The sequence below is a fragment of the Pseudophryne corroboree genome, chromosome 6 (genome assembly GCF_028390025.1).
Source record: "Pseudophryne corroboree isolate aPseCor3 chromosome 6, aPseCor3.hap2, whole genome shotgun sequence".
In the NCBI taxonomy this organism is placed as follows: Eukaryota; Metazoa; Chordata; class Amphibia; order Anura; family Myobatrachidae; genus Pseudophryne; species Pseudophryne corroboree.
This window is the reverse complement of record NC_086449.1, coordinates 336,131,682-336,145,240: the sequence shown is the minus strand read 5'-3', so window position 1 is coordinate 336,145,240 and position 13,559 is coordinate 336,131,682. Positions and strand designations below refer to the sequence as shown.

General features: G+C 43.3%; 1 protein-coding gene across 17 annotated transcripts in view; it reads right to left on the bottom strand.

The window, feature by feature from the left end:
- Positions 1-754: 754 nt before the first annotated feature.
- Positions 755-13,559, bottom strand: part of LINGO1 (leucine rich repeat and Ig domain containing 1) — a 667,101-nt gene continuing 654,296 nt past the window's right edge. For all 17 annotated transcript variants that reach the window (XM_063926416.1, XM_063926414.1, XM_063926418.1 and 14 more), the window contains one exon: positions 755-3,116. In XM_063926416.1, the coding sequence (XP_063782486.1) occupies positions 1,278-3,116 (1,839 nt within the window). In that variant the 3' untranslated portion in view covers positions 755-1,277. The remainder of the gene's footprint in view (positions 3,117-13,559) is intronic.

The following is a 13,559-nucleotide window of genomic DNA, read 5'->3' as shown; positions in this document are numbered from 1 at the left end:
TTTGAATTGAGGACGTCCTGGACAAATATGTTTATTGGAGGGCCACTTTGACATATGTGTCCAAATTTAGTAGTTTGGTGGCCAGTTCAAGTGTCCAGAACACACTGCAGGCCTGATAGTGCAGTTGGCAGATGCCAAAAGGAGCTATATGCTGATCAAATTTGAGGCACACCTGAAAATGAATCACCCAATCAATGTTGTATTAAGCCATCCTCAGCCATGCCAATTGTTTTGAAGTCAGCTGTCAGCAAATAACCAGTCTCATGTTTTGTGTTTCCCAAAAAATGACTCTAAACCTTTTATATTTGTTGCTTAGGTTGTTGTCACACCTGTATTCTAGAAGAGGTATATTTCTTCTGCTTATAAACATTCAAAATATTTTAGGGGTGTTTTTATGAGCCCTTTATGTGTTATGGAAAAGCTCCTTCGATAATTAAATCTTTTTATAGCCTGTCTGTGACAGCCTAGAGTTTTATTTTCATTTCAGTGGACCGGAATTTTCTCTGCCAGTAGCTGTGGGAAAAGCTAGTGTGCCAGCATAGTGCAGATCATATAGACTTTAGTCATTTGAATTAACAGCAGATATCTGACACATAATTGACGCATAAAACATTGCTTCCACAATGCAGGTGTGACAACAGCCTTACGTCTTGCTATCCTAAATGTCTCAAGTCAGCAACACTGCAGCGGTGAATCTTCCATGCCAAGCAATAAATATGAAACACAGTAATTATGTTTTTGCAATGAGATCACCTTTTTTGGACTTTTACAGTTTTTCTTTCTTTATTTTTTCAATAATATTTGTATTTATTTTTTTTCCATAAAAATCACAAGTAATGAAATTAGGAGAAGATACAGAGGTCAAAGTTCCGTTTTAGAGTCTCTTGGCCTCCCACTTTCTCAACACTTCCTGCTCCACATTGCGGATGCACATATTCTTTTTATTAACAATTGTCATATTGATTGAATCCAACCTAGCGTTATGGCCCTAATATCAACAATTGTACTATTGGTATGATCCAGGTGGGCATTTTGAGATCTGGGGAAGTTTAGAGGGTCAAACTCACAAGGTTAAAAGTGCAAAGGTCATTCCCCAAATGTACAAATCCATGGGTCTAAAAGGACAGGACAAGCAATTCCTGTGACCATTGCTCCCCTCCAGAAAGTCATATCGCTTGTCTATTAATGACTACACAGGGAAGATGGGACAACAAAGAGCTCCGTGCATTTCACTACCTGCCCTTACTATCCTTATCATCCCCAGTGCTCAACCAGCATCAGATCATCTTCATATTGAACTTGCGAGGTGCATCTGCAGAAGAGAGTCCAGCATCAGACTTTCGTGGCACATACTCTATCTCAATGTTGTGTTTAGTATTTCCTTTTCCCCTGCTCCACAGAAAGAGTAGGACCAAGCAGAACAAGACCACCCCCAAGAAGGAGATGAAGCCCATGGTGGTGGCAATGATTAAAGTCTTAATATCAAATGGGAATGGGGCATTTGCGCGAGTGCTGTTGACATCGCTTTCATTCGGCTGGTTTGAGATGAAGGCAAAGGTCTTGTTGGGTTGATGGGGCCAGTCTGGCGAATAACTACGCACATGGAGATGAGCCAATGAAGAGTCATTGCCACCAGCATTACTTGCCACACAGTGGTAAGTCCCGTTGTCTTGTATCTGGGCGTAACGTACCTCCAAAGTTCCATCTGGAAATACAGTTAGGCGCCCATTACTTTTGCTGGTGATGAAAGTCTTACGTGGTGACTGCCAAAGTATGGTTGGTGGTGGATCGCCATCGGCCCGGCAGAAAAAGTGTACAGTATGACCTTCATCTACATGTACCACCTGCGGACTTCGATCCTGGATGCGTGCACGTCGGCATGTGAAATAATTGGGCTGCAGGACATCAGGAAAATCTTTAAACTCCTTTCCCTGCACATATTCTGGGCTGGAGCAGGATGGCTGCTGTCGATTAAAGTTAAGGCGCCATCGACGTCGGAAGATCCATAGTAGGCGGCAGTCACAAGCCAATGGGTTGTGGTCCAAAATCAGCGTCTCCAGATTGCCTACAGAATGGAAGGAAGATTCTTCCAGTGTACTAAGGAGATTGGAGGAGACATTTAGTACTCGCAAATGGTTGAGACCACGAAAAGCATAAGGTTCCACCAAAGCCAGCTGACCCCCAACCAGGTGAAACTCCTGAAGTCTGAGCAACTCATGCATCATAGATCCCTCCACAGATGTGATGGGATTGTAGGAAAGGTTAAGAAATCGAAGATACACAAGGTGTCTGATTGCCACATATGGTATACTGCTCAGATTGCTGTGTGTAATAGAAAGCAAAGTTAAATTCAGTCCATAGAGGCTATTGGATGTCATTGTGTCCAAATATGGCCAATGTGCCACCTCTAAGTTTTTCAGACGAAATAGCCTTTTGAAGGAATAGTCACGAATTACATTAATATTAAGATACCGTAGACGTAGAGAGATAAGACCATGTAGGTGGGACAAAGCCTCTGTGGGCACCAAAGTGAGGTTGCATTTTTCCAACGTCAGCTCTTCCAGACTGTTGAGTCCACGGAAGGCACGATGAGAAATGTAGACCAAGTCATTATCTCCTACTTCCAGAGATTTGAGGTTATACAGGTCCTGGAACATGTCATCCAGGAGAATAACAATTTTGTTTTCACTGATGTCAAGTTGTGTGAGGTTGCTGAGTCCTGTGAACACACCTAAAGGAATGAGCTTGAGACGGTTACTTCGCAGGCCCAATGAGCGTAGGTTGAAGAGACTATTGAAGGCTCCTGGTTCAATCATGGACACAATGTTCTCATTGAGTTCTAGCTCCTCCAGGTAAGGAAAGGCAGAGAATTCGTCCTGGTTAAGTGCCTTAATGCGATTCTTGCTGAGGTCCAGAAGACGAGTATCAGTGGGGATGCCTTCAGGCACGTTGAGATGACGCTTTCGATGGCAAAGGACTGAACGATCCTGAGCAGAGCAATCACAGCGTTGGGGACAACCTGAGGCTGAGCCAGACAGGATTGAGCCCACTACAAGCAGGAGGATGGGACACAAGCAGGATGGCAGCGGGAGAATCATACTGGACTGTGGACTCACCTAGAGAGAATAAAACATGTCAGTATTTCTACATAAAAGACACAACCAAATACATTAATTTACATGATAGAAGTGAGAGTGCTAAAAACAATGGAACATGCTCAAAATGTGTTCTATAAAATGAAGATCAAATTAATAAAAATTGCCACCTACTTTCCCAGCCCTAGGTCGTGCTCACAATCCTGATAAGGTAAATCACCACAGCTTTGAGAATGTAAGGGTAGATTAACCAATACACAATGAGATTTTGTCTAAACACTTTGGGTATACATATTAAGCAGGGTTGTAGGGCTGCCATCTAGATAAACTAAGCAGTGGAGTTATTTTACTTGGTATCCAGATGATAGGTCAATGGGCAGGTCGACCATCAATAGGTCGACACCATATGGTCAACAGGGCAATAAGTTCAATTGGTCGACATGACAATGGTTAACATAACATATGGTTGACACAAATGTTTTGGAATTTTTCTGCTTTTTTCCAGCTATTTCATACTTTGCTGTTCTCAGTCATAGTCCATGTGAATGGTAAACTGCAAAGCACAGCGAGACACCTTGCCCACCCCCCTCCCCCGCATGGCAAGCAAGGTAAGTATTAGTGTACGAGGTACACTAATTGGAGTTTTATGTGCTGAAACCTACAATTTCACACCCAAAAAAAACATAAAATACTTGTACAAACTTGTGCATGTCGAAAATTTGGGGATCAACCTACACACTGTTGACCTTTTTATTGTTGACCTTTTGAACCACACCCATTTTACTTACCTCCCAGTCAACACACGAAGCAAAACACAAAAGTTATTACAATCCATCAATTATATTAGAATAGTTTCCAACTATATTGCAGGATAATATAAAATAATCCATGTGTATTAGTAACTGTGTATAAAAAGAGGATTATTGAGAGTTTATCTGACAATAATGAATACATCAATATATACATAAGTATTTTAGTACATAGGAAGGATGGAGCTGTATCTGAAACATAATGTAAAATGTAAGGAGGGGTCTAAACTAAATTGTGTATGCATTCATTTGCTGCCAGGGACACTGCAGCTTGGCAGGTGCGCCATGTGTGGGCAGACCTAGTGCACTACAAACCCATATTCCATGTCCCTTCAGCTCAGCAACATTAATGATGTCTATTATTGAGGTTGCATTAGATTTTTTATGTGGAAAGGCAATTTTTTCAATTCTTATTCTCAAAATGGCAAGACGTGGGATAGGGGCTATTTAGCTGATAGCATAGAAGCAATATACAGCACTCCAAAGATTTTTTTTCTTTGTGAACTCCAGCTAATCAGATAACCTGCATTATTTATATCCTTTATTTAGTGAAACTAAGGTGATTTTCTGATATGAAAGAGGCCAATTCTCTTCATAAACTACTTATAAAATCTGGATTTGAATCGAGTCTTTTGTAAACTTGTGTCCAGCCGTCAACCTTCTAGGCACGACTGAAAATGACCCCAATTGACAAATGCCTTAAAAAGGTAGAACATAGTTTGAGTGTAGCATGGGGGTAATTCAGATCTGATCATTTGACTTCATTTTTTGCTGCCCTGCGATCAGATAGTCGCCACCTACATGGGGAGGGGAAAAGCCTGTGCAAGTGTGCGATCACTTCGTTAGCAGAGCTGCACAAAAATCAGTTTGTGCAATCTCTGCGCAACCCGGGACTTACTCTGCCTGCTGCGATTGAATCCTCCTGATTGGGGCGGGAGCTGACGTCAGACTCCCTCCCTCAAAACGCCTGAGCCCGCCTGCGTTTTTCCAGACACTCCAGGAAAACGGTCGGTTTCCACCCACATAAGGTCTCTTCCTGTCAATCTCCTTGGGAAACGCCCGTGCGACTGGATCCTTCGCACCATCCCGTCGCAGGGCGCCAATCCCCGTAGCAGCCATCCATCGCGCCGGCGCAATGCAGCTCAGACGCGTGTGCAGTTCAGATCCGGTCGCACGCTGTACGAAAACACACAGCGGCGATCAGATCTGAATTACCCCCCCATGTGTTATCCAGTAATTTAAGAGAATTGGTCATCGTCGTATTCGGCAACAGTGTCAATTATATAAGCTTTATTTCATGAGTCATAAAATAGAGTTTTCTATAGCTCGTATACAGCTTATACATTTATGGCATGAATCATGGCATATGTGTATGGATAAGATGTACACATCCCTCTCTATAGCAATGTTCCCCCTATAATACAAGACTTGTAGGTGCCACAACTGTAGTGACACTAAGAATTATAATATGGTCAGCAGGATTCCGTTACAAATGCTTTGCTTCACCTTTCGCACATTACAGATGTAAATAAAGACACAGCCCCCACCTCCTTTCTATTCTATCGCAGACAGGGCAATTAGACGATTAACCATAATTACAGACTAGGAACTTTAGTCTAGGAAAAAGGAGGATGAATTAACACATAGACAAGAAACACAGTGTTTTTGCTCAGTACAGCAAGCTAACACCCAGCTACTGCCTATATATTCTGCATGTAGGTAGTGACATGACATATTCTCAGAGACATAAGGCATAGGGGGACATTTACTAAGCAGTGATAAGAGCGGAGAAGTGAGCCAGTAAACAAGTTGCCCCATCAACCAATCAGCAACTCTGTATAATTGTATAGTATGCAAATTATAGATGTTACTTCAGTGCTGATTGGTTGCCATGGGCAACTTCTCCACTGGCTCACTTCTCCACTCTTATCACTGCTTAGTAAATGCTCCCCATAGTAATCTCACAGTTCCTCTCTATAACATACAGTGCACAGCTATTGCTAACTACTAGGAGATATACACAGTGCCGTCCCAAAGCACTGAATCACCCTCTGCCGGCCCTGCCCCTTATGCGCATGATGTCACGACCTCCAGCACAGGGAAATGCAGCACTTCCAGGAGCACCCTCAGGATGTGGCTGCCGCTGCACAGACTTCAGGTTGCCTGTCTGGAGAGTCCAAAGGACACCGTTCCAGGCACCCTGCTAGCCAGAAGCAAGAGCTGTGGGGCAGCGAGGATGATGCTCACAGAGCCCTGCGCTCTGTGCAGTGGCACCGCTGGCACTCCCCTAGCTGCAGTCCTGGATATACAGCTGCCTCTCCCATTTCTTTATGGAATCAGATGCTGAACTGAATTTTATTTCCATCTTACTCTGTAAAAGGATCACAATACAAAGCAATATCTGATAGCTAAGACATGTTCCAAAGCCATGTTCATACTAACCAGGATTTATGCTAATGCAAGTATCCATCATTTTACAATAGCGTCTAACTCCGCCATCATTAATACCTGCACTGACCCCATGCTAGGTGCAGGAGATCTGCCGTACACAGCTATCCCTTCCCCATACGCACTATCACACACCGCTTTTGATACACCCACGACACTCCCATAAATCAGGGATAAATCACTCCCATAAATCAGGGATGCTACATGTGATTGCATTGCCACCGGCCAATTCACACCCCTAAACTTCCTATTTCATGGAAAGTCAGATCCAGACAAGTTGCTTCTGATTGACAATAGGACAGACATATGTAAATTTGCATCTGCGCATGTGCTATATGAAAAAACTCGCCATTTGCGTCCGATAAGTGAGATCCATGTGACTCAGAATCAGCCAATAGTGCACAGAGATACCCCATCATAGTTGGGCTCTCACATTAGGGAGGTATGGCAAAGCTTTGTAAACTGATAAGTACATGAATATAACAGCGTAGCCGTTTCCTCATGAAGGTTTAATGTAAATCTGATATAATGACTGTGACAGTAGAAAACTTGCCATTGGGAATAAATCATCTACTACAATCTACTGCTCTAATCTTCCTTTGTCTAACACAGTAGTCCCTAAGCCTCCCAGTATATGGGGAAATACATATTTTATAATTGTGTGTAGTCCTACTTTTTAAACTGTCAATTGATGTTGAATTTAATAAAAGACATTGAAGCAAATCTGGAGTAAAACTACAAGTGATGAAAATGAGTACAGAGGATGGCCTGGGGCCTAGATAAGTAGGACACCCATGGCTGTGGGTTACCACCAGGGTATATCTATTGCTAATATAATTGGATATGTTCCTTGATTGAGGCAATTATTTAAATAAGGTGAAGATACTGTGGTCAGTGTTATAGAGCTAATGGAAAACTGATACATATAAATCAGTGTACAACAGAGAGTATACAATGAAGGATATATGGGGATTGGAGGACATGACTGAAGAAAGGAAAGGTACATACAGTACATAGTGGCGGTTGGTAAGCAGAAATAAATGGCGACATACACTAAGTGTATTGGTGGGTTATATGTACTGATGGGGTGCTGAATTAATAAGGAAATGGCGAGCTCAAGTGTATAGGAAATAACCCAGAGGGTGTGACAAGGAAGCTACAGCATGCAAGTGCAACTGGGGATTGTTATGGATGTGGACTGAATGCATGAATGAAGCCTGGAATGCAAGGGGACATGGAGAGTGAGCCACGCACAGCCTTCCTACATCACTGCAACTTCACTGTATGCTTATAAAATCATACAGATAGCTTACTCTATAATACTCTACCTTTATTCATACATCTCGGAACTGCATTACTGTAAGAACCAAAGTAAGTTTTGTGAGGAGTAGATCAAGCACACCTCCCTGTGGCAGAACTCTGGAATTCTCTTCTCCCCTATGTGATCTGCTGACCTGCTCATTCTCTTCTAGATCATCTAGAAGGTGGCAATGTTGGCCAAAATGGACAGCAACCAGTCATTCCTCAATTATCCAAACTAATAAATGCTTCCTGCTCTTTACAGCGTATTCTAGTAAATGTTGGTGTGTTCATTGCTATAGACTCATGTCAAGGAAAATAGAAGACATGCACCTGTTAAAGTTTCATAGATGATCATGTTTCATGGTACCTCAATACTGAAAATAAACTGCTCCATGCATTGTCTGAACTGTGTGAATATTATAAAACTGGACTACTGGAGAAAACTGAAGCACCTGGAAGAAACCAATGTACACTGTGAGAGGTCATTAAACGCTGTACAGGTGTTTCCCTGGTCATATGATAAGCTGCATTCTCATGAACACAGGCTCAGCCCACATCAGTGTGTGTAGGTAACTGGTAATCTACATCTTTAACGTCTGCCACTTAGTACGGGTTGGGTCTGATATGCCGGCAATAAGAACACTGAACGCGGCATCCCAATGGTTAGAATCCCGCCGCCCAAACCTAACCTTACCCCCCTGCAGCTTAACCCTAACCCTTCCTGGTGGTGCCTAAACCTAACCCCCCCCCCCCCTTTACGCAGCCTAACCCTCCCCAGGGGTGCCTAAACCTAACTCCCCCTCCCTGCAGCCTAACCTAACCCCCCCTCCCTGTAGCCTAACCCTCAGCCCGCAGTATATTTACAGTGTGGGTTTACAAAAGTGGAGATGTTGCCCATAGCAACCAATCAGATTGGTTCTAGATAAATGCTAACTAGAATCTGATTGGTTGCTATGGGCAACATCTCCACTTTAATAAACATGCACTTTAGCAATTATATGCATATGTCTAGATGTTGTCTCCTACAAATCCTATCCATAGAATAAACCATTATTAAGACTTTTCTGTATATTGTTTTAAAGGATTTTCCTAAATCCATCTATAAACCATGCATCTGCAGCAGCAAGTAAGGCATTAGACATCTCTTTATGTTTATATCATAATCATCTGTCATTGATTTCCTGTTTATATAGTAAAATTACAGTATAGTACATAGTGTTCTTCCTGTCTGCTTTCAGCTATTTCTCCCTGTGCTTGTCTGTTTGTGACACACATCCATCACTGCAGAATACAGTTATCTTTTAGTCTTGCTACAGTTTGTGTTGACTACAAAGCCGGTTTATATAGTAGAGCATTATCTCAGTTGTATGAGAACAGTTCCACTGGATACTACATTGTTCCTATCTGCTCATCAATATGCTTTGCTCTCAATATAAACAGCCAATTCTTACAATGGGCTCGTTTCAAGTCAGCGCAGATTGAATAGCGTCGGGAATTAGCTCCCGATGCTGTTCAATTCAGCGCATTGTGACACCTGACGAGAGGATTTCCTCTTGCACCCCTCCGAGCAGAAATCCAACAAAAGTGCTGGCGCGATGTTGATTTCTGCCCTTAGCATGGCGGAAACAGCACTTTAGACGGAATATCAGTTCTTGATGCAAAACACCCTGTTTAATCCACGAAAAACGGCCTTCCCCAACATGACAGCGCGCTGACTTGAATAGCACCGGGAATTAGCTCCCAATGGGGTAAATTTACTAAGATTCGTATTTTCCCGTTTCAGGTCAAAGTTCAATCACGAATGACATCGAAAGTGTAAAACTGCAACTTTTTGAATTTATTACGACTAATTTACTAAGCTGTCGTATTCGGGTTTTTCTTTTGTTCCGATGTCGATGTCATTCGTGTTTTTTTTTTTTTTTTTTTACGGCAGTGATTAGCAAAACACTGCCGACTTTTTAAAAATGAATCTCGGCCGGATCTGTGTGATCCGTGCTGGGGTTCATTTTTATTTTATTTTTAAAATTAAACAGTGTAAAATAAAAATAAAAATTGCGTGGGGTCCCCCCTCCTAAGCATAACCAGCCTCAGGCTCTTTGAGCCGATCCTGGTTGCAGAAATATGGGAAAAAAATTGACAGGGGTTCCCCCATATTTAAGCAACCAGCATCGGGCTCTGCGTCTGGTCCTGGTTCCAAAAATACGGGGGACAAAAAGAGTAGGGGTCCCCCGTATTTTTAAAACCAGCACCGGGCTCCACTAGCTGGACAGATAATGCCACAGCCGGGGGTCACTTTTATATAGTGCCCTGCGGCCGTGGCATCAAAAATCCAACTAGTCACCCCTGGCCGGGGTACCCTGGGGGAGTGGGGACCCCTTCAATCAAGGGGTCCCCCCCCCCAGCCACCCAAGGGCCAGGGGTGAAGCCCGAGGCTGCCCCCCCCATCCAATTGGCTGCGGATGGGGGGCTGATAGCCTTTTTTGAAAATGAAAAGATATTGTTTTTAGTAGCAGTACTACAAGGCCCAGCAAGCCTCCCCCGCATGCTGGTACTTGGAGAACCACATGTACCAGCATGCGGCGGAAAAACGGGCCCGCTGGTACCTGTAGTACTATTACTAAAAAAATACCCAAAAAAAGACAAGACACACACACCGTGAAAGTAAAGATTTATTACATACATGCACACAAACATACATACATACTTACCTTATGTTCACACGCAGGTCGGTCCTCTTCTCCAGTAGAATCCAAGGGGTACCTGTTGAATAAATTCTACTCACCAGATCCAGGGTCCTCGGGGCAACCATTTGTAATCCAGGTACTTGAATAAAATAACAAAACGGATACCCGAGCCACGAACTGAAAGGGGCCCCATGTTTTCACATGGGACTCCTTTCCCCGAATGCCAGAAACCCACTCTGACTTCTGTCTAAGTGGGTTTCTTCAGCCAATCAGGGAGCGCCACGTTGTAGCACTCTCCTGATCGGCTGTGTGCTCCTGTACTGAGTGACAGGCGGCACACGGCAGTGTTACAATGTAGCGCCTATGCGCTCCATTGTAACCAATGGTGGGATCTTTCTGCCCTGCGGTTGACCTAAAGTGACGTCACCGCTGAGCAGAAAGTTCCCACCATTGGTTACAATGGAGCGCATAGGCGCTACATTGTAACACTGCCGTGTGCCACCTGTCACTCAGTACAGGAGCACACAGCCGATCAGGAGGGTGCTACAACGTGGCGCTCCCTGATTGGCTGAAGAAACCCACTTAGACAGAAGTCAGAGTGGGTTTCTGGCATTCGGGGAAAGGAGTCCCATGTGAAAACATGGGGCCCCTTTCAGTTCGTGGCTCGGGTATCCGTTTTGTTATTTTATTCAAGTACCTGGATTACAAATGGTTGCCCCGAGGACCCTGGGACCCTGGATCTGGTGAGTAGAATTTATTCAACAGGTACCCCTTGGATTCTACTGGAGAAGAGGACCGACCTGCGTGTGAACATAAGGTAAGTATGTATGTATGTATGTTTGTGTGCATGTATGTAATAAATCTTTACTTTCACGGTGTGTGTGTCTTGTCTTTTTTTGGGTATTTTTTTAGTAATAGTACTACAGGTACCAGCGGGCCCGTTTTTCCGCCGCATGCTGGTACTTGTGGTTCTCCAAGTACCAGCATGCGGGGGAGGCTTGCTGGGCCTTGTAGTACTGCTACTAAAAACAATATCTTTTCATTTTCAAAAAAGGCTATCAGCCCCCCATCCGCAGCCAATTGGATGGGGGGGGACAGCCTCGGGCTTCACCCCTGGCCCTTGGGTGGCTGGGGGGGGACACCCCTTGATTGATGGGGTCCCCACTCCCCCAGGGTACCCCGGCCAGGGGTGACTAGTTGGATTTTTGATGCCACGGCCGCAGGGCACTATATAAAAGTGACCCCCGGCTGTGGCATTATCTGTCCAGCTAGTGGAGCCCGGTGCTGGTTTTAAAAATACGGGGGACCCCTACTCTTTTTGTCCCCCGTATTTTTGGAACCAGGACCAGGCGCAGAGCCCGATGCTGGTTGCTTAAATATGGGGGAACCCCTGTCAATTTTTTACCCATATTTCTGCAACCAGGATCGGCTCAAAGAGCCCGAGGCTGGTTATGCTTAGGAGGGGGGACCCCACGCAATTTTTTTTGAGAAAATAATCACTTTCCCACCCCTTCCCACTGATATACATGCACGGATCCGTGCATGCCTATCCAATCACGGATAAAAAAAGCAGGTCTGTTTTTTTAAAGCACTTTTTTACGAGTTGTAATTTTTCACGGCAGTGTTTTGTTTTTTTTGGCTTTGCACTTCTTAGTAAATGACCGAGATTCATACTTAAACAGCCGCGTTTTGACCGATGGTGTATTCATTCGTGATTTTTTCCTAGGACTTCCAAATATTACGAATGCCCTCATCACTGCCGTGATTTGAGTTTAGTAAATTACCGAGATGACACTTTGATGAAAAAACGGCATCTCGGTCAAAATCGGGACCTTAGTAAATTTACCCCAATGTCTTTAATATGATATATGCAGCTATTTCTAATCACCTTCTTTCTCTTTGTGACAGACTGCTATTTCCTTATAGTTCCCTGGCTCACTTAGAGCCCCATCCCATACCTATCTGATGTATACAGCTATATTATACATTTTCTTTGTCTCTTTTGTGTATATTTCTGTATCAGCTGTATGTGTATTATTGTATCTATGTTCTCTTGCCCTGTATCTTTCTTCTCTATAATGCTAAGCTACTAACCTCTAATTACTAAATGCATGTTTAGTCTCTCTTCATTATACAGCTGTCTCCATCCACTCCTACTTATATCTCTCTATGATACTGTATATGCAGTTTTTATATTATCTGTTTCCTCTAGAATGAACACATACTTGCCCTCCAATACTGGCAACAAAAATAGAATTTTTAATTATAAAGTTAACGATTTAGAACATTATATAGAAAGTAGTATTATTCCTGTTATGTCTACAACTGTAACTACAGTAAGAAAGGGAATACTAGCTAGCCTGGAACAATTTCCCACCAATATTCAGTTTTTCTAGTAATACTAACTTGTAACCAGTATTAGAATGCTTTTATGACATTCTCCTTTACTTTATCTTTCTCTATTCCATGTAATTATATTTTTGCCCAATGTATTCTTCTACTGCTGTAAGATTCTAATGTGGACTGCGCAAACTGCGCTCCACTGCTTGCGCTGGTGCACTGTGGTGCATTCCCAGGGGTATGTCTACCTCCTTGTCTTCTCAGAAACACCCCCACCGATATCAATGTACGGTATGCCAACATTCAATGTTTGTTGATATTCCAGAGAACGCACTTGATGAAAACAGTACAAATTTCACGTCACAGTACAACCTGCTTCCTCTCTAGTAACACTCCCAAAATACATGTTCTAAGAGCAACTATGGGTGGTGTGGTATGAACAGACAGCAATGTACTATGATCCTCATACCCACTGATGTTTATTACATTTGTTACATAATACTTACCTACTGTCATGCAATGCCCATGAGACTTCCACATTTCGGACAGTTTTTCTGGGAGACTAGACCACCCTCCCAGATTCTGCCACTTTGTGGCGACATCTGCCTTATCAGGCCTGCCCCGCTGGTGTTGCCATGCAGTGGTGGGCGGGACCTGATGACGAGAACCATGGCATAACACCTCCCACACACATGCACTATACAGGGATGGTCTAAAAGATAGATAAATATTTATATTGTGTTACTAATGTTTCCAATGCTAGTAAAATGCATGTAAATGGGTCTGACACTAGTGTAATTAGTGTCACCATACATGGGTCTGACACTTGAAACTAGTGTAATTAGTGACATCATACATGGGTCTGACACTAGAAACTAGAG